Source organism: Leptonotus elevatus, chromosome 1 (assembly GCF_054856555.1).
Source record: "Leptonotus elevatus isolate MCC_2025b chromosome 1, RoL_Lele_1.0, whole genome shotgun sequence".
In the NCBI taxonomy this organism is placed as follows: Eukaryota; Metazoa; Chordata; class Actinopteri; order Syngnathiformes; family Syngnathidae; genus Leptonotus; species Leptonotus elevatus.
The window spans coordinates 2,773,724-2,799,165 of NC_141239.1; the positions used below are offsets into that span (position 1 = coordinate 2,773,724).

Below are 25,442 nucleotides of genomic sequence, written 5' to 3' on the forward strand. Positions count from 1 at the left end.
TGATGATTTTAATCATTCAAGTGGGCAAACTGTGCAATAAAAGTGAGAATTTGAGAGGAGGGCAAATACTTTTTCACTGCAAAAGATATCCGACATGATTTGAGGTCATTGTCGTAGCCGCTGACACTTGGAACTGGAGCAATGTTCAAGATAAACGCAATATTAACCTGAATGCCGTCTTTAGACTAGTGGAGGCACATACAACATATTGTTAAGAACATTTTGGCTTGACTTCCCCTTTAAGTTTTGTTGCTGCAAAATTTTGGGTTCTGGGGGGCTCCATGCAAGATATCAGCTCGTGGGGTCTCAATCAATATGAAAAAGGTCGAGATCAGCGAAGGACGACACGAGAGGAGCTGGTTAATGATCTCCCTCAACAAAATGCTCACCCCCCCCCCGCGTCATTCTTTCAATTTTTTTCTGATATTCTGTCTATCACTGTTAAAATAAAGTTGCCATAAAAATCAAAGACTTATTAATTTCTAAGTCTGAACATTTTTTAAATAAGCAGGATCACTTATTTCCTCCCTCTCTATTTTATTCAAAATCATTTACACTTTTACAGCACACCAGACTCACTCCCTTCATCTTTTTAAGCTTTAAAGATCGCTGCTTTTCTCACCAGCACACTTGTGTGTCTCAACAAGCTTTTTACTAGAGAATCTTTTAGCACAAACACTGCAACTAAATGGTTTCTTCCCAGCATGTGTTCTTGAGTGTATTTTTAATTTTCCCTTGTCAGAGAAGCTTTGGCCACAGTCTGGGCAGGAAAAAGGTTTTTCTCCAGTGTGGGTTCTTTTGTGTATTGTTAAAGTCCTCTTGTCACAGAAGCTTTTGCCACAGTCTGAGCAGGAAAAAGGTTTTTCTCCAGTGTGGGTTCTGGTGTGTATTTTTAAAACAGACTTTCGTGAGAAGTGTTTGCCGCAGTCTGGGCAGGAAAAAGTTTTTTCTCCAGTGTGTGTCCTTTTGTGTATTGTTAAATATGACTTGGTGGTGAAGGTTTTTCCACAATCTGAGCAGGAAAAAGGTTTCTCTCCAGTGTGTGTAATTGTATGTCTTTTTAATTTTTCATTGTGAGAGAAGCTTTTGCCACAGTCTGGGCAGGAAAAAGGTTTTTCTCCAGTGTGTGTAATTGTATGTCTTTTTAAATTTTCATTGTCAGAGAAGCTTTTGCCACAGTCTGGGCAGGAAAAAGGTTTTTCTCCAGTGTGGGTTCTTGTGTGTACTGTTAAAGCGGACTTATAAGAGAAGCTTTTGCTGCAGTCTGGGCAGGAAAAAGGTTTTTCTCCAGTGTGTGTTCTTTTGTGTATTTTTAAATATCCCTTGTGAGAGAAGCTTTTGCCACAGTCTGGGCAGGCAAAAGCTTTTTCTCCAGTGTGTGTTCTTTTGTGTATTCTTAAATATCCCTTGTGAGAGAAGCTTTTGCCACAGTCTGGGCAGGCAAAAGCTTTTTCTCCAGTGTGGGTTATTTTGTGGTTTGTTAAAGTTCCCTTGTCAGAGAAGCTTTTGCCACAGTCTGGGCAGGAAAAAGGTTTTTCTCCAGTGTGGGTTCTTGTATGTATTGTTAAAGCGGACTTTCGTGAGAAGCTTTTGCTGCAGTCTGGGCAGGAAAAAGGTTTTTCTCCGGTGTGTTTTCTCGTGTGGCTTGTTAAATGTGACTTATGAGAAAAGCTTTTGCCACAGTCTGGGCAGGAAAAAGGTTTTTCTCCAGTGTGTGTTCTTTGGTGTATTTTTAAATTTCCCTTGTGAGAGAAGCTTTTGCCACAGTCTGAGCAAGAAAAAGGTTTTTCTCCAGTGTGGGTTCTTGTATGTATTGTTAAAGCGGACTTTCGTGAGAAGCTTTTGCTGCAGTCTGGGCAGGAAAAAGGTTTTTCTCCGGTGTGTTTTCTCGTGTGGCTTGTTAAATGTGACTTATGAGAAAAGCTTTTGCCACAGTCTGGGCAGGAAAAAGGTTTTTCTCCAGTGTGTGTTCTTTGGTGTATTTTTAAATTTCCCTTGTGAGAGAAGCTTTTGCCACAGTCTGAGCAAGAAAAAGGTTTTTCTCCAGTGTGTTTTCTCAGGTGAATTTTCAAACTCCCTTTTGAACTGAATGTTTTCGCACACTGAGAACAGCGGTTGTTGTCAGCATGATCACCTTTCGCGTATTCATCATCGTCAGTGTCAGTAGACTGTGACCTTATGTCATCACTTTGTGCTAGTGATGATCCCCATTGGTCTGCATCACCTTCTGTCTCCATGTGTTGAGGAGTTGAGCTGCTCGGAGGCTCCGCCCCTCTGTCCTCCTCACTCTCACCCATGACTTCATCTTTACTCTTAAAAGGGGCAAAGGTCAGTGGTGTCTTGGTGACATCATCCTCAAACTGCTCCTCTTTGACGAAAAGGGGCTTTTCTTCCTCTTTGATGTAAGGATGCTCTTCTTCCTCCTGTTTTACATGAGGAGACTTCACCACCTGTTCCTCAGGACGAAGACATTTCTCACCAACGTCTGCGGGACACAAGAAGGCAAACATACATTTGGTCGAATTAAGTCAAATCTCTAGCGCGCCTTGATGTTGTGTATTATTGTTCCTAACCGGCCGCTAAGTGGTCTCGACGAAACGGCCTAAATGTGCACATTTGTTTTATTCATAACCGCTTGTAAATGTCTAGAAGCATTCACGGCAAATCTGAGACATTGCATGCCAAAATAACGTTTGTGGGAGATTTGCCGGTTACGGCAAAAATAACCGTTGCCTAAACAATCACAAACTAACGCTACAACATAGTCTCTGTAGTAACGTTATGCGACTTTTCCTTATGGTAAAACGTTATGGCACTTTTCCACATATTGAAATAGTTCTCAAATGTGTAAGAGACATGTCTGTATTTTTCTTTTCTTCTGCTGCCATGGCCAGTCGCTTCCATTCACAACATTAGCACATGGCTACCATGACAGAAACCACTGCCCCTTCGAGAGAGAAGGGTGTGGCTTAGACATGGCCTGGTGCAGCTATTTACATAAAAGTGACACAACCCTAAAACAGGCTGTTTTGAACAGAGTGTTTTTCTTGGCTGATTGAGGGACAGCAAAAATATTAGATCCAAAGTCAATTTTGATGAATGCATGTCACAGACATGTCTTTTACACATTTAAGAAGTATTTTAGAATGTTGAAAGAATAATATAAGACCCTTAAAAGCAACCCTTCCAACCCTGGTTATAAGTCTGCACTTCTTCACGTAATCATGACATGTCGCTAGCAGAGAATGCTAGTAGTAGCACGAAAACAAAACGCCGAAGTTGGAAGCGTTGACGCGCGACGATGGTCACGTCATAAAGCCTCACCGGCTAGCGATGCTAACGCTGGAAAACGCGGAGCACAATCGGACGATAGAGAGTACCCCGAGTCCAATGCATATTCATCGGAGGAGCGGGTGAAAAAAACACATCGGCCTATCTTTAGACCTTATGTCATTACTTTGTGCTTGCGGTGGTCGCCAGTGGTTTGCATCACCTTCTGTCGTCATGTGTTGAGGAGTTGAGTTGCTGCTTGGAAGCTCCGCCTCTCTGTCCTCCTCACACTCGCCCTTGACGTCATCTTCACTCTTTAAAGGGGCGAAGATCAGTGGTGACTTGGTGACATCATCCTCAACCTCCTCCTCTTTAACAAAAAGTTTTTTTTTCTCCTCTTTGATGTAAGGATGCTCCTCCTCCTTTTTAACATGAGGAGACTTCACTTCCTGTTCGTCAGGATGAAGATATTCCTCACCGACGTTTGCAAGACACAAGAAGACAAGCGTGAGTTGATGTGTATTATTGTTTCGACAGCAGCACCTTGACTTGGGTCTATCGCACACGGTACGCATCAGAAACCCAAATCGAACCGGACCATTGGGGGGGGCACCGTCAGAGCTGAATTGACTTTTAAGGCGTGCCAATCTCATCTCTCAAAGCCCAGAGAGTCAATATAATATAATATAATATAATATAATATAATATAATATAATATAATATAATATAATATAATATAATATAATATAATATAATATAATATAATATAATATAATATAATATAATATATCTCCAAATAAATCAAGGTTTTAAACAAATATCCTCCACTTGTCTTACCTGCCCCCTCTGTGATTTTATTGTTGACCATTTAAAAAACTACAACTGGCACTTGATACAGTTGCCCCAGTGACAACAAAAAACATAGACCCAAGGTCCATGGATCCAAGGAGAAATGAGGAAGTAAAGAACCTTAAACATAGTTGCAGGGCGGCGGAGAGGAGATAGAAAAAAAAAATCAGCAAATATTCATTGAGCAACCAAAAAAATCAACAATTATTCTTAAGATTGTGTTTCACAAACGCTCTCCATCTAACCTAGCTGAGCTGGAGCTGTTTTGCAAGGAGGAATGGGCAAACATTTCAGCCTCCCGACGGGACAAACCCCAAAAGACTTGAAGCTGTAATTGCCCTAATTTTCAGGGGGGGATTGTACAACAAGTTTGTTAATAAAATCTACATTTTGTTCCACTTCATGATTGTGTGCTACTTTGTGTTCATCGTTCAGATACAATTTCAATAAATACATTTGTTTTTGTGGTCGTAACGTGGCAAAATGTTGAAAAACGAGTACACTCACGGCGTCCTTTCAGTGCTACAGCCTTCGCTCGCCTTTGGAACAGTCTGCCGGAGGAACTCAGGGCCCCAAAGAACGTTCAAGATTTTAAGAGCAGGCTCAAGACAAGTTTTTTAAATGTAGATTTTAGTTAATATTAATGTACCTGTCTTTATATTTTAATGTAGTTACTTTTGCTTCGATCTTATCTAACTATATATAGATATATATATTATTGATCTATTTTATATTTTCACTGGGTTTTGTTTTTTTTTAGTCTTCGAGCCCTCTAACCTTAACCTCACAAGCCAGATTGATTGTGATTCACTCAAGGGAGCGCTAAGTGGTCTCGGCGAAACGGCTTGCTCATTGCGAGCGCGCAGTGGCCTAAATGTGCACATTTATTTTATTCATAACCGCTTGTAAAGGTCTACAAGCATTCACGGCAAATGTGAGACATTGCACGCCAAAATAACGTTTGTGGGAGATTTGCCGGTTACAGCAAAAAGAACCGTTGCCTAAACAATCACAAACTAACGCTACAACATAGTCTCTGTAGTAACGTTATGCGACTTTTCCTTATTGTAAAACGTCATGCCACTTTTCCACATATTGAAATAGTGTAAGAGACATGTCTGTATTTTTCTTTTTTTCAGCTGCCATGGCCAGTCGCTTCCATTCACAACATTAGCACATGGCTACTGCTAACATTGTTAAAAATGTTTACTGTTTCAATTGATATTTTAACCGTTTTGAATTTAGTTATAGCTGTGTAGTAATAAGAAAACAGTTAATTCAAATGTTATTCGATGTATAGTGTCTTTGTTCCATTCCCTGGGAAAGGAATGTCTAATAAGGTTTCTGTTCTTATCTAAAGGAGTATATGTTTGAAAGTGCAAGCAGAGTTTCTGTCCATAAATTATCCGGTCCAAGAAGTGCCGGGACCAATTATTTTCCTACATCTGGAGTGGACTAAGATACGAGCTGAAGATTTATTATCTGTTTTTGTATTTCACTCTTCCCACAAGGACAGAAGACAGGAGGGGGAGACTATTTTCTGTAAACACTGTTTTTGTATAAGTTGGGATGAGCCCATTTAGGAACCGATGCTGATTCAGTAAGGATCCTTCATGACATCAGAAATTTCTGAATAAAAATCTCTTGCAAGAAAACCTCTTCACTGATCTCAACTTTGAGTTTTATTTTAACACGCAAGAAAACAAAGAACGTTTTCTATCAGATGGTGACGCCCGACGTTTTAACGGTTACAGGCTGCGGCGTTCACGGACGAGCGGAACTTCTAGGCGCCTAAATAATTAATTACGGTAAGTGGAGACGTTTATCCACGTAGGGAAGTTCTGTCTGTTTGGGACCGCTGCAACCGGTTTTCGTCTTCTAAATTGACTAAATTTTACATGAGGTCTGAGTGAACAGGTATTAGTAGAGTTTGAAGTCGTTCGGTTAACGGAGGGATGCGAAGTCCTTGATTTTGGATTTTACTACGACATTGAACTATACACGTACGTGGTGACGAGGTCATTGTTTACGGAAGTACCGTCACGTTGGTTTATGCGCAGCTGAAGAAGCATTAAGAATTTTAAGACAAACAGGTTGAAGCAAGCGGCTTTATTTTGTTTTTGGGACGGGAGTCTCGCCGCTGTGAAGGAATCGCTAGATCATGACGGTTATTCTATGAATTTTGAGAGGAAAACGGGTAGACGCGGGGGTTTATTACGCCACCGCTAGGAAATCTAGAGATCATGATAAGCTGTTTATTTTATGATTTTTAAGGAGGTACAGGTCGACGTAGGGCTTTATTACGCCACTACTAAGGAATCGCTAGATCCGGATGTAATTTATTTTTATTATTTTTAACGAAGGCACGTTGTCTTTTGTGAAGTGTGTCCGTGCGCTTCGGAGGTATTTCCTGTTTGTCTGTATTTGTTACGTGTGTCCGTGTTCTTCGGAGGTATTTCATGTTTGTCTGTATTTGTTAAATGTGTCCGTGTTTTTTCGGATTTATTTCTTTTGTCTGTGGTTAATTTTATTAGTTACCATTTTTTTGAGGGGAGGAACGAGTAACGTTGTTGAATAAATTTAACCTATTGAACTATCATACTACAAGTGAGACGTCACTGAATTGATAAATATTAATACGACTTGAATATAATAATAACTAAAGAGGTGAATAATTAAAATAAACAATGGAGGGCGGTTTTGACCGCGACACCGACTGGTTTGACCTAAAAATACTTCCGGTTCATAGTCGGATCTTATTCTTGGATGCACAAGTTAAGAATGCTTCCGAGGTTTCAGTCGGGGGCCATGTTCGAAAAACATCGACGTAAAATGAAAGTACTATTGAATGAATGGATGACGGCTTGCTGTGAAAAAGGTTGGTTTCCACCGTTGACATTCGCGGTTTGCTTGATATCTTTGATGAAAGCGGTGGAATTGGCATGCGTGAAAAAACGGCAATCGCTGGACAAAATGGTACAAGAGACATTTGTATTTTCTTTAAATGGTAAAGAGTCAGATGAAATTGTAAAAAAGTGCATCGAATGATGATTAATGCTAGAATGTTGGCTTTGGGCAGTTCAGTTAAAATCGCTCGGATGGCAATGATAGAAGCTGGTGATAACAAAGTGGCTGATTTTGATGCTAAACTAACAGCTCCACCGGCGTATGCTGAGCCGCTCATGGGAAATATGTTTGATGCTATAAACCCGTTTACTAAATCACCATACAATACTGCTATTCAGATGCTGCAAAATTTGCAGGCGCCTACATTGACTGTGAAACAATTGGAGGAAAAATTAGACAACGTGTTGGCTATGAAGGATGGCCCGCAGGAAAAATTTACTCAGGCTAGAGCTTTCGGTTTGGAACTGACTAAACACGCTGAAGTGCCCCAGGTAGTTCGCAGCAAATGGCGTACGATTCTTTCTCGCTTTGAAAAAGCTGCAGACGACAAATTGACAGAACAAAACCGTTTATTGAAGGATAAACGAGACGAATTGTTTAGACAACAAGAACGTGACATGACCAATGAAGCTTCTAATGCGTTGGCTATTTACATAAAAGTGACACAACCCTAAAACAGGCTGTTTTGAACAGAGTGTTTTTTTGGCTGATTGAGGGACAGCAAAAATATTAGATCCAAAGTCAATTTTGATGAATGCATGTCACAGACATGTCTTTTACACATTTGAGAAGTATTTTAGAATGTTGAAAGAATAATATGAGACCCTTAAAAGCAACCCTTCCAACCCTGGTTATAAGTCTGCACTTCTTCACGTAATCATGACATGTCGCTAGCAGAGAATGCTAGTAGTAGCACGAAAACAAAACAATCAATCCTGACTAAGGGTTTTAGGACAAATTCCTCTCAACATCGCTAATGGCATTAAAACGCTAATGCTATACCTACTAAACTGATGTGCCGCTGACATAAAACAACATGTAGTCAATTCCATTCCAGAAGCTGGCTGAGTAGCACAAGAAATAGTTTAAGATTTTATTGATTGTTCTAATAACTGTTGTTGCAGAGCTGCCAACTGTTACGGGTTGTCCGTATTTTTTCGCACTCTTGATTAGATGCACTCCTTATAGAAAGGGAAAAAGAGCAGACGGTGGTTAGATCATACTGAAGTGGCCGCGTATTGTTTGGCCAAGATAAACAATCTGCGGTGGTTATTTTCCCGTGACCGCTAACTCACCGCCAAGTTGATGTAAGTTTGTGATGCTTTGAGCCACTGAACCATTTCAACAAAATGACTTCAGATTGATTCAGTGGTTCAGAACGCTTTGGGTTTCTCCATTTTCACTCAACTTTATTTTGAACATTTAAAAATGACAATAAAACAAAAAAGCATAATGTCACAATTGTGTCAAAAACAAACAGACATTTAAGTTATTCCACAAAACAAGGATGAAATATAACTGTTTTCGCTCCCCATAAATAATAGTAATGACTTCCAAAGAAACTCATTTAACAAAGGAAAATACTTTCTGTTCGAAATGGAATAGGATGAAGCAACTGCTCATCTCGTCCTATCCCAATTATACCTCACTTTAACTCATTATTCTTAAATGCCTTCACAAAAATTGTACTCAACCACTGTTTTTATTATTCCTCCCTAGTATATTTAGCAAAAATTATTTCGTTATACAATTTCTTAAATTGACAAATGCTTGTACTTCTTTCAATGTTTTCCTCAAGACCATTCCACAAAACCACACCACAGATCGAAATGCACATACTTTTGAGTTTTGTGCCAGCATAATTTTGTTTAAATTTCAATTCCCCTCTCAAATAAAGTACATCATTTTTGTATGTTGCCGGGCAGCATATTATTATTTGCCCCATACATTATTTGTCCAGTTTTAAAATCTAACAGATCCCTAAACTAGTGTGTGCAATAAAAAAAAAAAACGTTTATTGGTGTATTCAAGGTACCCTACATGATTTATTATTCTCATGGCTTTTTTGCAGTGTGCATAATGATTGTATTGTAGTTTTGTAGAAATTACCCCAAACTTCTACACAGTAATTCAAATATGGTAATATTAATGAACAATACAAAATATACATTGTTTTCTCATTTAATGTGTCTGGTCTTTCCCAAAACTCCAACAGTGCGTGCTACCTTTGCCCTAACATGTTTTATATGGGATTTCCAGCAGATTTTGTCATCAAGAATCACACCCAGAAATGTATTTTCATAAACCCATTCAATTTGAACGTTATTAATCCTCAGTATTATTTGTGTATTTATTTTACGGTTGAACAACATCAGTTTGCTTTTACTCAAATTTAATGAAAGTTTGTGTAGGTCAAACCATGTTTAAGTTGATTTAATTCTTTGTTAGTGTTAGAGCACACTATATTTTTGTACTCTTTTACGTGTTCCAATAAATCCAAGTTGAGATTCTGGTGAAGAGGTTCATTCAGAAATTTCTGATAACACAATTGAAGTCACCCAAGCAGTGATCCGTCCCAAACTCGAGCACACGGCACATTTATTGAAAAACAGTGTTCACAGGAAATCGCCTCTCCCCCCCCCCCATCAAGTTCCCGTAGGTGCAAAATCAGATTAGACTTCGACAGCAGTATACCAGCTTGTCCTTGGACTTTCTTTGACCGAACAGAAAGTCCTACAAACTCTACTCCCTTAGATAATAGAAAAGAAACTTATTATTTTTCTCTTTCCCAGGCAAGAGAGAAAGATAAGAAAACAATCAAAAACATTATTCATCGAGCTATATTAAGTTAACATAATTACACACACATCTACACAGTTATAACTAAATTAAAAACAGTAAAAATGTTAACAGTAGCTACCTATCTGCTGCAGGTTGTCTCCAGAACAGAAAATGTTTGTCATCTGCAAATAGCACAAACTTTAAGATTTTCGAAACCATACAAATGTAGTTTATGTACATAGGAAAACATTTTGGTCGCATTTATCAATTGTGAATTCGAGATGAAGAATCTCAGGTTATTTTTTTTAAACAAGTGGCTAGTTTCCCTGAACGCGCTAACTACTACTACTACTAACTACTAGCGCTAGCTAGCATGTTACAACGAAAACAACAACAACATTATTGTTGATTCATCACTTATTTTTGTACACTTCAGCAACAATTTCAACTTTTGGGCAGCTGGTAAAGAATAATAAGAGACCTTAAGGAGGGTATTTGGAGAGATCTCAAAATCGAAGGTCTTGACCACAAATCTATTTTTAGCCAGAGCTAGCCACGGCTAGCGGCTCACATAGATCACAATCGCATTATGGTAAAAGCATTTTTACCATCTTACAATGACACTTACCTTAATCAAAATGGTTAGAACACACTTTGGTAGACTTTGTCGGTTGGAAATCCTTCCGAAGTATCTTTGTAATTCCGGACACTTCTTTGCCGTTCCCATTCGACATTCCATGGACCGGCACACAATGTTGGGCAAATGACGGCATGTGAATACTATTTAGAAGTTTCATTTCACATCTTTGTTCGCCCAATTATGCACCATTATGAAGCGGTGCGTGAAAATCCGGAACGAATGAACAAATGAATGAATCAAAGTAACTTGTAACTTGCGAGCGCTCAGCATTTGGTTGCGTTGTCTTGCTAGTCGTTTGCCCCACGAAAGGTCCGCTGGGTCGATAGGTGGGGGTCGGTGACGTCATGTGAATATTATGTATTAGATAGCTAATTTGTCAGCCAGTTGAGTGTAACTCCTTTAATTCCATATTTTTCAAGTTTCCTAACTAGTACATGATGATCTATTGTGTCAAATGCCTTTTTTAAATCTACAAATACTCCTGCTACATTTTTTGGGGGTCCAGAGAACTGGTTATTTCTTCCACGTGGACCTCTTTGGTCTCAATCCATATTGACCTGTAATTTATCAATTCATACTCTTCAATGAAATTATCTAGGCTATTTGCAAAAAAAATGTCTAAAATGTTTGAGAATTGAGAAAGTAGAGAGACCGGCCTTTAATTAGTGAATTGACTTCTGTCTCCCGCTTTGTAAATCGGGACGATCTTGGCAGTTTTCATTTGATCTGGGAATACACCCGATGACAAGGACAAATTACACATATAGGTTAATGGCTTTACAATTACATCAATTACTTTCTTAATCAAAAACATATCAATGTCGTTCCAGTCTGTGGAAATGTTGCCCTTGCATTTGCCAACAATATCAAGAATCTCTTTTTCAGTTGCAGGATTTAAAAACATTGAGCTGTGGTTGCTATCAATAAAGCTCCCGACCCTCCCCAACCCTTCTTCCGGCTGTAGGTTTGCAATTTGTTCTGCCAGTTTGGGCCCCACACTTACAAAAAAATAGATTAAACCCACATCATTCATATTATTTATGTTTTGCTATCCTCAATAAAATATTCAGGATAACTTTTTGTTGAACCATTCCAGATAATAACACGTTCCATATCCCTTTTGTTGGTTTTATTCTTGTCCAATTATAGTAAACTTTCTTAGATTTTCTCATATAATTAATTTATCTTATATTTCTTTTCTGCTTCTACAGTTCTTAATTTTAAGAATTTCCTGTATAATGTGTTCTTTTTTTTGCATGCATTTTGTAGCCCTTTCGTGATCCATGTTTTTTCTGTGGACCTTTTCTTCTGGTCGTAACATTTTATTGGACAATGCTTATCAAATAATGCTTTAAATATTCGCAGGAATGTTTCATATGATTTGTTAATGTCAGTCTCCTCGTATACTATTCTCTCTGTTATCAGTAATTCATTTCTTAAGCTGTCAATAGATTCTTCTGTTCTTATTCTTTTATAGTTAAACACATTAAGATTCACAGACAATAACAAAATTCCAATCATACCTCACAAACAGTGGCCGATGATCACTGATGTCATTCAGAAGTAATCCACAAATCGAGGTATTATCCATACAGTGAGTAAATATATTATCAATTAGTGTGGCGGAATAAGATGTTACCCTGCTTGGTTTTGTGATTAAAGGAAATAAACTCATACTAAACATTACATCGATAAATTCATCAGTTAGTTCATGCTTATTAGGATTTAAAAGATCCAAATTGAAATCCCTGCAAACTAACACGTCCTTGTTTTTTTTTCATCGCTGGAAAACATTATTTCCCTACAATTATTAAATAATTCAATATCAGACCCCGGAGCTCTGTATACACAACCAACCAATATATTCTTCCCTTTTTTCCATACAAATTTCCAGAATAATGGCATTCATCTTCTCCACTTTTTTTGTATTCTAATCCTTCATCAACATACAGAGCCACTCCTCCTTTTTTGTTCTGCCTGTTTACGTAGTTCAGTTCATACCCATGTATTCATCACTAGCCTTTGGGGCTCTGTAGGATTCTATTGAACTACAAACACATGGATATTATTTTAACGATAGAAACAAGTTCTTCACGAAGTAGGCGAGCTAAGAAGTGTACAAACCTGCTCTGCGTAGCACAACACGAGGCTGCGTGCAAACATTGCCCAGCAGTTGAAGTCGAAGATGTTGCTCCTTCTCTTCTTTTACTCCAAAAAGTTCCTCCTCGTACTTCGGTGTCGTTCTTGCACACATGTTGGCACAATAACGCCCAAAAAGTCACACTTGATGTCTCGTTGTCGATGTGTCGCGATTACCAAACGCGTCTCCTTGTTAGCGGCTAGCAAGCTAAAATAAGCTAAGCTAACTAAGCCGCGAATCTTCAACGTGCACCGAGACGAGTTGATCCGGCCACAAAGACTTAATAAATTATGTTGTAGTCCTTCAAAGTAGTGATGGGCGTCCTGTGTGGAGGCTGCAGTCAGTTCAGCACCAAATCGGAAAGAATAATTTAGCGGAGGGCGTCTGGTGTCGTGAAGAAGCGAAAGCAGACGTGCGAGAAGTCGAGGACACGCCCACACTGCGATATGATTGGCTGCTGGAAGCTTCGATCGTGTATGGAGCGCTGTCATCAAGTCACCGACAGATGTCGCCATCTGCAAATTGAACCGCGCATTTTTATTTAGAAACACGATTTTACCGTACTCTGTACAGCCATGCACATAAAATTATATTACTTTAAAAGAAATTGAAAAAAGTCTTTGCTTTTGTGAATATTAGTTTCCTCAATGCAGAGGGGCCAACTCTTAGTCTGTCTCGCATCAGTCACATCTGGCCTTCAACACTATTTTGTATTAGGTTGTCTAATGCAGTGTTTCCCAACCAGGAGTATTGCAGCACTGCACATGGAGATCCTGACGTTGACGTCACGCGTCCCAAAATGGTCTTAGTGCAGCCATTTTGGCATGATAGAAAACGTATCTGCCACTTTGAGTAAACGGCAAACTTGAACAATGATTGACAGCTGTTGTGGACCAAATATAGGCAAAAATAAATAAATAAATAAAATAAAAAAGATCAGCATGCTCCAAGCTACCAAAAGGATAATGAATGCCTAGCCAATATTGCACTTTGTACATGGTGGCCAACCTCAATGAATTACTCACCCTCCACAACGCCTAACGACACCTTATATAAACTCTATAAACTCATATAAAATTACAGCATATATACATTTTTAACAGCTCATGACTGATGTAAGTAATTTTTTGGAACTTTGCTTTTAAACATTTTTTTTAATTCAGCAAGTGACTGACATCTTTTCAGGTCAGTTCCAAAATCATTCCACAAATGAACACCTTTGCTTAATATTTGTTCTTGTTTTTTTTGTAGACACTTATGTTTTAAGGACTCTCTCTCATTTCAAACAGCTTCTGAGTACTGTGGCAGAGTAGATGGTTGTGTGCTTTATACATTATTTGTACTATTTTAAATTTTAAATTTCATTGTATTTGATTTAATAAATAGAGAACTGAGAGAAAAGAGAGTTGGTTCTGTATATTTTGATCGATTTATAATTCTTATGGCTCTTTTTTGCAATTTGAAAACAGGATGGGTATTTGTTTTATATGCGTTTCCCCAGATTTCCACACAATAGGTCAGATATGGTAATAATAATGAACAATATCATGTGTAGAATGATTTCTGATTAGTTTTAGAGAGTATCCCTATCATTTTGGACATTTTCCTTTTGACATTTTCTATGTGTGACTTCCAACATCATTTTTCATCAATAACTACTCCCAAAAATAAATTTTCATACTCTTTCGATTTCAATTGAATTTACCATAATTTTGACCTGTTGTGTGGTTTGTCTAGTAACAAAAGCTAAAAACTTGGTTTTGTTTAAGTTTAATAATTTATTTAAGTCAACCCAGTTTTTTAATGTGTTCAATTTATTCTCCACGGCAGTCAGAAGCTGCTTCAGGTTTTCTCCTGAACAGTAGAGAGTTATGTCATCGGCGAATAAGACACTTTTGAATATTTTTGAGACACAACAGATATCATTTATATACAATATAAATAATTTGGGGCCTAGCACAGACCCTTGGGGGACTCCATGAGTAATCTGCAAGTGTTTTGATTGTATGTTGTTAAACTGTAAGTACTGACATCTATTATCCAAATAACTTTTCATCCATTTATATGCCAAACCTCTTATGCCATATCTTTCTAATTCATTCATTAGTATAGAATGATCTATAGTATCAAATGCTTTTTTTTTTAATCTATAAAAATTCCAACATTAAATGTTTTATTATGTATGTTAGTAGATATTGTTTCTACGAGTTCCATGACTGCCATTGAGGTGGTCCGTTTTACTCTAAACCCATTTTGATTTTCACTTAAAAGCTTATGTTTCTCAATAAAATCGCCCAGTCGATATGAAAAGAATTTTTCGAGAATTTTTGAGAACTGTGGCAGCAGTGGTATTGCTCTATAATTAGTGAATATGTGTCTTTCTCTATTTTTATGAATAGGAATAACTTTTGCGATTTTCATTTTTGATTGAAATATACCGCTTTAAACGACAAATTACATATATATGTGAAAGGTTGCACAACATATTTTATAATACTTTTTACTAATTTAATACTTCTGTATCATTAACAGCATTAAGCCACATAGTGGATGAATTATTTTTAATGTGCTTATCTATTTGACATTTGTTTTGTGGCTCAGGGATTTCTTCTGCCAAATTACTGCCAACATTAACAATTTTTTTTTTTTTTTTAAAGAGCTCAGTATTGTTAATTCGGTAATGTCATCAACATTGCTCTTTTTATTTTTTGTTTTATTATTTTGTATGTGGGTGAGAATGTGTATGTGTATGTGCGAGTGTGTGTGTATTCGTTAGTTCACCAAAAACCTATTAAAAAAATCCCATACCGTTCACCTAAACCGAACACCGCCGTCAGGAGACCCGAGGAAGGACCAAAGAAAAGAAAGGAAAGTGAAATCCAGCACCGACCAGACACCACCCACCGGGCCGTCAACCAGAGTTCTTCACCAAACCCAGAAACATCTAAATTCCAACAAATCAGGGAGACCTCAAGAGACCAAAGGAGAGACTGAGGAAAGGAAGGAAGGACAGACAAAGCAGAGTGCGATCAGACACCAGCCTCCACCAATTCAACGACCAGAGGAAGAAGCCGATTGTGTCTGAGTTTCGTGGTGCTGGTGTGGTGGATCTGGCATGCATGAAAATCTCCACCAAAGAGGGGAGCCGTCGACCCCCGCCAGGACAGAGCAAGCGCAACACCTCAGGGCCCCCCAGGCCACGGCAGCGTCAAAGGACGACTCCCGGGCCCCGCCAGGGCCACCGGCCGGAGAGCAAATCCAGGAGCAGGAGCGCCCCCCACCCCAACACGGCCCGCGCCCCCAACCCAACGCAGCAGGACGGGGCACTGCAGCCCCGCCAGGCACCCCACCGGTACACAGCCCCCGCTCCCCCCACGACCCCCATCCACCCCCGCCATCCACCCCAACCCAGCCCCAGCCGCCCCCAGGCCCCCACCCAACCCCAGCACCCCCCGACTCCACCCCGACCAACCGGCAGCCCCACAGCCCCCGACCCCCAGTCCCCGGGGACCCCCCGCACACAGGCATCGGCGCCGAAGAGGGGCCGGACAGCGAAGCGGAGAGGGCACCTGCGCCCACCCCACCCCACCCCCCGCCACGTGGAGGGACGGAACACCGAGGGCAGAAGGGGAGATGGGAGCACCCCCGAACCCCAGGCCCAGCGGGGAAAGGCCCCGGTCGTCACTCCAGCATTCTTAGTGAAAGCTAACCCCTTTTACTGAGTCCGCCAGCTCGCCGACTGGCGAACTCAACCCCTAAACCTTGAATGTGAACCCCACCCAGTGTATATACAAGTGTGTGTGTGTGTGTGGTGCATAAAAAAAAATTAATGAGGGGGGGGGGGGGGGCGTCGCGGCGGGGACACGGACAGGGGACCGCAGCACTGCTCTATACTGCGGTCTGCCCCAACCGATAGCACCCCCCCACACACACACACACACAGTTGTGTGGTGCATTAAAATTGGAGGGAAGTTGTAGGGCGAAGACGGTGATTCCACCCTACCCCACCCCTCCCAAAGTGTGTTATTTGCCTTATATGTCTATAAAAGTGTATTGTGCAGTGAGTTAAGAGGAGCGACAAGCGGGGCCCCCCCCAACCGGACGGGGGCAGGAGGCGCACCCGCCCACCAAACCCCCACCCACCCCACCGGGACCCTGGCGGGCATATGGGACCAGCCCGGCGGGGCGATAGGGCTCGCTCCCCGGATACTGGGGCCCGCATGAGGTGCCAGGAGGTCCACCGGAGCGGGGCGGGCACAATACCAAACCGGCGCCGAGACCCGGGCCACGGATGGAACCCCTGGCCCAGGGGAGAGGAAGGAAGGCGTATAGGGGAGGGGGAAGGGAGGGGGGAAGGAGACGACAAGAAGGGCAAGGGGCAGCGGCAGGGCCGCAGACAGAGGGGGAGAGGAGGAGGAAGGGTGACGAGGGATAAGGGACAGGGAGGCGGAGGACGGGCGGGGAGAGGCGAGGAGGGAGAGGCAGCAAGGGGGAGGGGAGAGGGAACCACGGGGCACCCTGGCGGCCCACAGTTCCCGAACCGCGTCGCCGGGCCCAGAGCGACGGACCGCGCCGGAGCGGCGCCGCCCCGGACACCAGGGAGAACCCCGCAACGCAGCACCCCCCCAAGACACCCAGGGAACGGCCAAGACGCAGCCGCCACCCAGCAGCCAACAGAGGGGCAGACCCGCCCACGCCCAGCCAGGGGGGGACAGCACCCACAGAATTAACCCACTGGCATGCAGTGAATCCGAATATTAACCCTTAGTGCCCATTGGAGGTGAATCTGCTCGATCCTCGATTGGCAGCAACTGGGTTCCTGACTATAAAAACACAACCATTAGTTACAAATTGCCAAATACAGAAACATCAATGTAAGTTATCGCGATGCGGTGGCTCTCGCTAACAGGCAGAATTAAGTAACCAGGTTTAGGTTAAAATATTCTATATACGTAGACCATGTTTCTATAAATTTTGATATTTGGTTTTTATTTGAGGCAGATATTTTTTCCATTAAAATGTGATTTATGAGGAGGTTAGACCATTGGTCGATATTCAGAGTTTGTTTATTTTTCCAGTTAACAAGAATTGGTTTTTTTTGCGAAAGTAAGGGCTACAAGTGAAGATTGAAATTGTTTATGTGGTAAGTCAGTTGTTGTTAAGTCACCGAGCAAACACAAGTTTGGAGAGAACGGTATCCTACAGTCCAAGACAGCGGAAAGTTTTTCTAAGACTTTAGTCCAGAAATACATAACCGGAGTACATAACCATAAAGCATGAAAATAAGTGTCTGTAGTGTTTTGTTCTATGAATAATTTTATATTGGATAAGTTGTAAATGTGTGTGTTTTGTCATTTTAAAATCGTTTTCACAAACTTGAATCCAAAAGTCAGATTCCAGAGCTATAGACAAGTCTGTTTCCCATTTCGAGATGGGTAAAGACGTTTTATCAGTATATGAAAGTAACTTATATATTTTTGAACAAAATTCTCATTTAAATTATTAGCTATGTCTGAAATTTTTTCAAACAATATTTTTATCATTCATAAAATATTCTGGATAATGATAGAGTATTCAATATTATTGTACTCTTTGCGTGTTCCAATAAATTGAAGTTGAGTCTCTGTGAAGAAGTACCTTTCCAAAGGTAATTAGTCAGAAGCTTCTGATCACACAAATGAAGACACCCAAGCAGTGATCTGTTCAAAAGTGTCTCCTCCTCCAGCACACAGCACATTTATTGAAAATCAGTGAATACAAGAAAATCCCTCTTCCCTCCCTTCAGTAAGTTCCCATAGGTACAAATCAGATTAGACTTGAAGAGCAGTATATCAGCCTGTCCTTGGACTCTCTTCGACCGAACGGAGACTCGTACCAACTATACTCCCTTTAGATAATATAGAAAAGAAACCTGTTACCTTCCTTTTTCCCAGGCAAGAGACAGATAAGAATACAATAGACAGTACTATTCATTGAGCAATACTGAGTTAACATAATTATACCTACATCTACACAGTTATAACTAAATTCAAAACAGTTAAAATATAAAGTAAAACAGTAAAAATGTTAACAATGTTAACAATAATCTATTTTTTTTCACACTTGATCTCTTCTAGACGACGTGTTATGTGCTTCTCTTTGCTAGCGGCTAGCGAGCTAAGCTAAGCTAAGCTAAGTAGGGCGAGAAGCATCAACGCGCACCGAAACGAGTTTATTCACACGCTGAGATTTAATAAATTATGTTGCAGTCCATTATAGTGATGTGCGTCCTGTGTGGAGGTTGCAGTCGGTTCAGCACGGAATCGAAAATAATGATTTAGCGGAGGGCGTCTGGTTACGTGAAGAAACGAAAGTAGATCTGCGTCGGAAGTCAGGCAGGACACGCCCCCGCTGCGATATGATTGGCTGCTGGAGATTGTCGGCTTGGGAGCAAGCACTGTCATCAAGTCATCGACAGATGTCGCCATTTTTGCTGCAGTTAGAAAGACATAAAACTGCGAGGTCTCATTTCTCCCTTTTTCAGTCTGTTGTTCCCGATATGTAAAGTTTAAATTGGATTTATTGTGGTGAATGTGCAGATTAAAAATTTGCCATCAAGATGAACAAGCATTTTGAGGTACCGTAAACTGAACGTTTATTATCAGGGATGCGATTTAACCATCACATGTTATGAGTTTAATTTATTGCTCTAGTACTGGCATTAGCTAGTAGCAAACATTTGATGCAGTATCTGATATATTACTGATATATGCAATATTTGTACTTTTGGCCAGTTTTGTCATCTGTGGCTTTCACAAATTCCTGCTGCAAGGTTTGAATGCAACACTTACCTTCTAATAAAGGTTAGTGATGACACGCCATTGCACTTCGAGTCGAGCACACTTATCATATCTTACGCTCCCCTAATGCTCAGAAGTACAAATGTATTGCATTTGCATTGTACTGCCGGTTTACGTAACGTGATCATTTTTAAACTAATCCAATCCACTTTATGTCAAAAGCACATTTTATAAACAAGTGTTTCCAAAGTGCTGCACATTGAGATCCAAATACACATGAAATCTAGTAAAAACCAACCAAATTTTTATTATTATTTTTTTTAAACAGCCAATAAATTACTAAAATACAATAAGTAAAATAAAGGAATAAATACAATAAAAAATATATTTAAACCCCCCCAAAAATAATAATAAAAATGAAATAATCAAATTAAATAAAAAAAACACGCGGACCACACAATTCATGCTGAACTAAAAGCCAAGGAATAAAAGTGGGTCTTAAGCCGAGACTTAAAACACTCCGAACGTGGCCATACTGTACATCTGGCTTTGTGTGTCCCTGAAGGTATTTTCCACGCTAATTTGGGAAAATGGCAAGGTGGCTTTTTCTTCTATATTTTATTTCTATTTCATACGCAAGGCAACTCAATGTGCTTCACATAAGCAAATACACAACACCTACAAACGTCAACAAACACAACCGTTAACGACATTCGGAAGCAAAGCAGAGAAAACAAAAGTAGCTTACAATATTACTAAAGCATACATTGGCGTTTAAACACATTAAAAGAAAACTTTAAAAACATTTCATATTCATAGTTTGAGTAGCTTTGAAAGCATTACGTTTACACTTTTAAGTAAAGCTGGAGTTAATTCTTCTTAAGTCTTCTGAAACCCTCATATCTATGAACGTAATGAACGTGAATACTTTTGACAGGGCCAGGCAGCTTTGAATAGTGTTTTGTCCAAATCTTTATTTAAAAAACCTGCATTGTATGTATCTTTGATATTGACATTTGTTTGATGATTTTAATCATTCAAGTGGGCAAACTGTGCAATAAAAGTGAGAATTTGAGAGGAGGGCAAATACTTTTTCACTGCAAAAGATATCCGACATGATTTGAGGTCATTGTCGTAGCCGCTGACACTTGGAACTGGAGCAATGTTCAAGATAAACGCAATATTAACCTGAATGCCGTCTCTAGAGTGAAGGACGACACGAGAGGAGCTGGTTAATGATCTCCCTCAACAAAATGCAACCCCCCCCCCATGTCATTCTTTCAATTTTTTCCTGATATTCTGTCTATCACTGTTAAAATAAAGTTGCCATAAAAATCAAAGACTTATTAATTTCTAAGTCTGAACATTTTTTAAATAAGCGGGATCACTTATTTCCTCCCTCTCTATTTTATTCAAAATCATTTACACTTTTACAGCACACCAAACTAACTCCCTTCATTTTTTTAAGATTTAAAGATCGCTGCTTTTCTCACCAGCACACTTGTGTGTCTCAACAAGCTTTTTACTAGAGAATCTTTTAGCACAAACACTGCAACTAAATGGTTTCTTCCCAGCATGTGTTCTTGAGTGGCTTTTTAATTTTCCCTTGTCACAGAAGCTTTTGCCACAGTCTGGGCAGGCAAAAGCTTTTTCTCCAGTGTGGGTTCTTGTGTGTATTTTTAAAACTGACTTTCGTGAGAAGTGTTTGCCGCAGTCTGGGCAGGAAAAAGGTTTTTCTCCAGTGTGGGTTATTTTGTGTATTTTTAAATTTCCCTTGTGAGAGAAGCTTTTGTCACAGTCTGGGCAGGAAAAAGGTTTCTCTCCAGTGTGTGTACTTGTATGTCTTGTTAAATGTCCCTTGTCAGAGAAGCGTTTGCCACAGTCTGGGCAGGAAAAAGGTTTTTCTCCAGTGTGCTTTTTTGTGTGTCTTGTTAAAGTTGATTTATGAGAGAAGCTTTTGCCACAGTCTGAGCAGGTAAAAGGTTTCTCTCCAGTGTGTGTGCTTTTGTGTATTGTTAAAGTTCTCTTGTCATAGAAGCTTTTGCCACAGTCTGGGCAGGAAAAAGGTTTTTCTCCAGTGTGTGTTCTTTTGTGTATTGTTAAATCTGACTTTAGTGAGAAGTGTTTGCCGCAGTCTGAGCAGGAAAAAGGTTTTTCTCCAGTGTGTGTTCTTTTGTGTATTTTTAAATTTCCCTTGTGAGAGAAGCTTTTGCCACAGTCTGGGCAGGCAAAAGCTTTTTCTCCAGTGTGGGTTCTTGTGTGTTTTGTTAAATTTCCCTTCTGAGAGAAGCTTTTGCCGCAGTCTGAGCAAGAAAAAGGTATTTCTCCAGTGTGTTTTCTCAGGTGAACTTTCAAATTCCATTTTGAACTGAATGTTTTCGCACACTGAGAACATTTGCAGCGGTTGTTGTCAGCATGATCACCTTTAGCGTATTCATCATCGTCAGTGTCAGCAGACTGTGACCTTATGTCATCACTTTGTGCTAGTGATGATCCCCATTGGTCTGCATCACCTTCTGTCTCCATGTGTTGAGGAGTTGAGCTGCTTGGAGGCTCCGCCCCTCTGTCCTCCTCACTCTCACCCATGACTTCATCTTTACTCTTAAAAGGGGCAAAGGTCAGTGGTGAGTTGGTGACATCATCCTCAAACTCCTCCTCTTTGACGAAAAGGGGCTTTTCTTCCTCTTTGATGTAAGGATGCTCTTCTTCCTCCTGTTTCACATGAGGAGACTTCACCACCTGTTCCTCAGGACGAAGACATTTCTCACCAACGTCTGCGGGACACAAGAAGGCAAACATACATTTGGTCGAGTTAAGTCAAATCTCTAGCGCGCCTTGATGTTGTGTATTATTGTTTCTAACCGGCCGCTAAGTGGTCCCGACGAAACGGCCTAAATGTGCACATTTGTTTTATTCATAACCGCTTGTAAATGTCTAGAAGCATTCACGGCAAATCTGAGACATTGCACGCCAAAATAACGTTTGTGGGAGATTTGCCGGTTACGGCAAAAATAACCGTTGCCTAAACAATCACAAACTAACGCTACAACATAGTCTCTGTAGTAACGTTATGCGACTTTTCCTTATGGTAAAACGTTATGCCACTTTTCCACATATTGAAATAGTTCTCAAATGTGTAAGAGACATGTCTGTATTTTTCTTTTCTTCAGCTGCCATGGCCAGTCGCTGCCATTCACAACATTAGCACATGGCTACTGTTAACATTGTTAACATTTTTTACTGTTTCAATTGATATTTTAACCGTTTTGAATTTAGTTATAGCTGTGTAGTAATAAGAAAACAGTTAATTCAAATGTTATTCGATGTATAGTGTCTTTGTTCCATTCCCTGGGAAAGGAATGTCTAATAAGGTTTCTGTTCTTATCTAAAGGAGTATATGTTTGAAAGTGCAAGCAGAGTTTCTGTCCATAAATTATCCGGTCCAAGAAGTGCCGGGACCAATTATTTTCCTACATCTGGAGTGGACTAAGATACGAGCTGAAGATTTATTATCTGTTTTTGTATTTCACTCTTCCCACAAGGACAGGAGACAGGAGGGGGAGACTATTTTCTGTAAACACTGTTTTTGTATAAGTTGGGATGAGCCCATTTAGGAACCAATGCTGATTCAGTAAGGATCCTTCATGGCATCAGAAATTTCTGAATAAAAATCTCTTGCAAGAAAACCTCTTCACCGATCTCAACTTTGAGTTTTATTTTAACACGCAAGAAAACAAAGAACGTTTTCTATCACTACCATGACAGAAACCACTGCTCCTTCGAGAGAGAAGGGTGTGGCTTAGACATGGCCTGGTGCAGCTATTTACATAAAAGTGACACAACCCTAAAACAGGCTGTTTTGAACAGAGCGTTTTTCTTGGCTGATTGAGGGACAGCAAAAATATTAGATCCAAAGTCAATTTTGATGAATGCATGTCACAGACATGTCTTTTACACATTTGAGAAGTATTTTAGAATGTTGAAAGAATAATATGAGACCCTTAAAAGCAACCCTTCCAACCCTGGTTATAAGTCTGCACTTCTTCACGTAATCATGACATGTCGCTAGCAGAGAATGCTAGTAGTAGCACGAAAACAAAACAATCAATCCTGACTAAGGGTTTTAGGACAAATTCCTCTCAACATCGCTAATTAAAACGCTAACGCTATACCTACTAAACTGATGTGCCGCTGACATAAAACAACATGTAGTCATTTCCATTCCAGAAGCTGGCTGAGTAGCACAAGAAATAGTTTAAGATTTTATTGATTGTTCTAATAACTGTTGTTGCAGAGCTGCCAACTGTTACGGGTTGTCCGTATTTTTTCGCACTCTTGATTAGATGCACTCCTTATAGAAAGGGAAAAAGAGCAGACGGTGGTTAGATCATACTGAAGCGGCCGCGTATTGTTCGGCCAAGATAAACAATCTGCGGTGGTTATTTTGCCGTAACTCATTTAATTCCATATTTTTCAAGTTTCCTAACTCGTACATGATGATCTATTGTGTCAAATGCCTTTTTTAAATCTACAAATACTCCTGCTACATTTTTTGTGGGGTCCAGAGAACTGGTTATTTCTTCCATGTGGACCTCTTTGGTCTCAATCCATATTAACTGTCATTTATCAATTCATACTCTTCAATGAAATAATCTAGAAAATTTGCAAAAAAAATGTCTAAAATGTTTGAGAAGTTCCATATCACTTTTTTGGGTTTTATTCTTGTCCAATTATAGTAATCTTTCTTAGATTTTCTCATAATATTAATGAACTTATCTTATATTTCTGTTCTGCTTCTACAGTTCTTAATTTTAAGAATTTCCTGTATAATGTGTTCTTTTTTTTGCATGCATTTTGTAGCCCTTTCGTGATCCATGTTTTTTCTGTGTATCTTTTCTTCTGGTAGTAACATTTTATTGGACAATATGCTTATCAAATAATGCTTTAAATATTCGCAGGAATGTTTCATATGATTTGTTAATGTCAGTCTCCTCGTATACTATTCTCTCTGTTATCAGTAATTCATTTCTTAAGCTGTCAATAGATTCTTCTGTTCTTATTATTTTATAGTTAAACACATTAAGATTCACAGACAATAACAAAATTCCAATCATACCTCACAAACAGTCGCAGATGATCACTGATGTCATTCAGAAGTAATCCACAAATCGAGGTATTATCCATACAGTGAGTAAATATATTATCAATTAGTGTGGCGGAATAAGATGTTACCCTGCTTGGTTTTGTGATTAAAGGAAATAAACTCATACTAAACATTACATCGATAAATTCATCAGTTGGTTCATGCTTATTAGGAATTTAAAAGATCCAAATTGAAATCCCTGCAAACTAACACGTCCTTGTTTTTTTAATCGCTGGAAAACATTCTTTCCCTACAATTATTAAATAATTCAATATCAGACCCCAGAGCTCTGTATACACAACCAACCAATATATTCTTCCCTTTTTTCCATACAAATTTCCAGAATAATGGCATTCATCTTCTCCACTTTTTTTGTATTCTAATCCTTCATCAACATACAGAGCCACTCCTCCTTTTTTGTTCTGCCTGTTTACGTAGTTCAGTTCATACCCATGTATTCATCACTAGCCTTTGGGGCTCTGTAGGATTCTATTGAACTACAAACACATGGATATTATTTTAACGATAGAAATAAGTTCTTCACGAAGTAGGCGAGCTAAGAAGTGTACAAACCTGCTCTGCGTAGCACAACACGAGGCTGCGTGCAAACATTGCCCAGCAGTTGAAGTCGAAGATGTTGCTCCTTCTCTTCTTTTACTCCAAAAAGTTCCTCCTCGTACTTCGGTGTCGTTCTTGCACACATGTTGGCACAATAACGCCCAAAAAGTCACACTTGATGTCTCGTTGTCGATGTGTCGCGATTACCAAACGTGCCTCCTTGTTAGCGGCTAGCAAGCTAAAATAAGCTAAGCTAACTAAGCCGCGAATCTTCAACGTGCACCGAGACGAGTTGATCCGGCCACAAAGACTTAATAAATGATGTTGTAGTCCTTCAAAGTAGCGATGGGCGTCCTGTGTGGAGGCTGCAGTCAG

General features: G+C 39.9%; 2 protein-coding genes across 2 annotated transcripts; both read right to left on the reverse strand.

Moving 5' to 3' along the window:
* Nucleotides 1-707: 707 nt before the first annotated feature.
* Nucleotides 708-12,701, reverse strand: LOC147180338 (uncharacterized). Its single transcript, XM_086082389.1, has 3 exons — nucleotides 12,572-12,701; nucleotides 1,534-2,368; nucleotides 708-1,027 (listed from the first exon to the last, which is right to left on the reverse strand). The coding sequence occupies exons 1-3, from the start codon at nucleotides 12,699-12,701 to the stop codon at nucleotides 823-825; spliced, it is 1,170 nt and encodes a 389-aa protein (XP_085938515.1). The 3' UTR covers nucleotides 708-822.
* Nucleotides 12,702-20,836: 8,135 nt separating this feature from the next.
* On the reverse strand, nucleotides 20,837-25,212 carry LOC147180339 (uncharacterized). Its single transcript, XM_086082601.1, has 2 exons — nucleotides 25,083-25,212; nucleotides 20,837-22,140 (listed from the first exon to the last, which is right to left on the reverse strand). The coding sequence occupies exons 1-2, from the start codon at nucleotides 25,210-25,212 to the stop codon at nucleotides 20,837-20,839; spliced, it is 1,434 nt and encodes a 477-aa protein (XP_085938727.1).
* Between the last annotated feature and the right edge of the window lie 230 nt (nucleotides 25,213-25,442).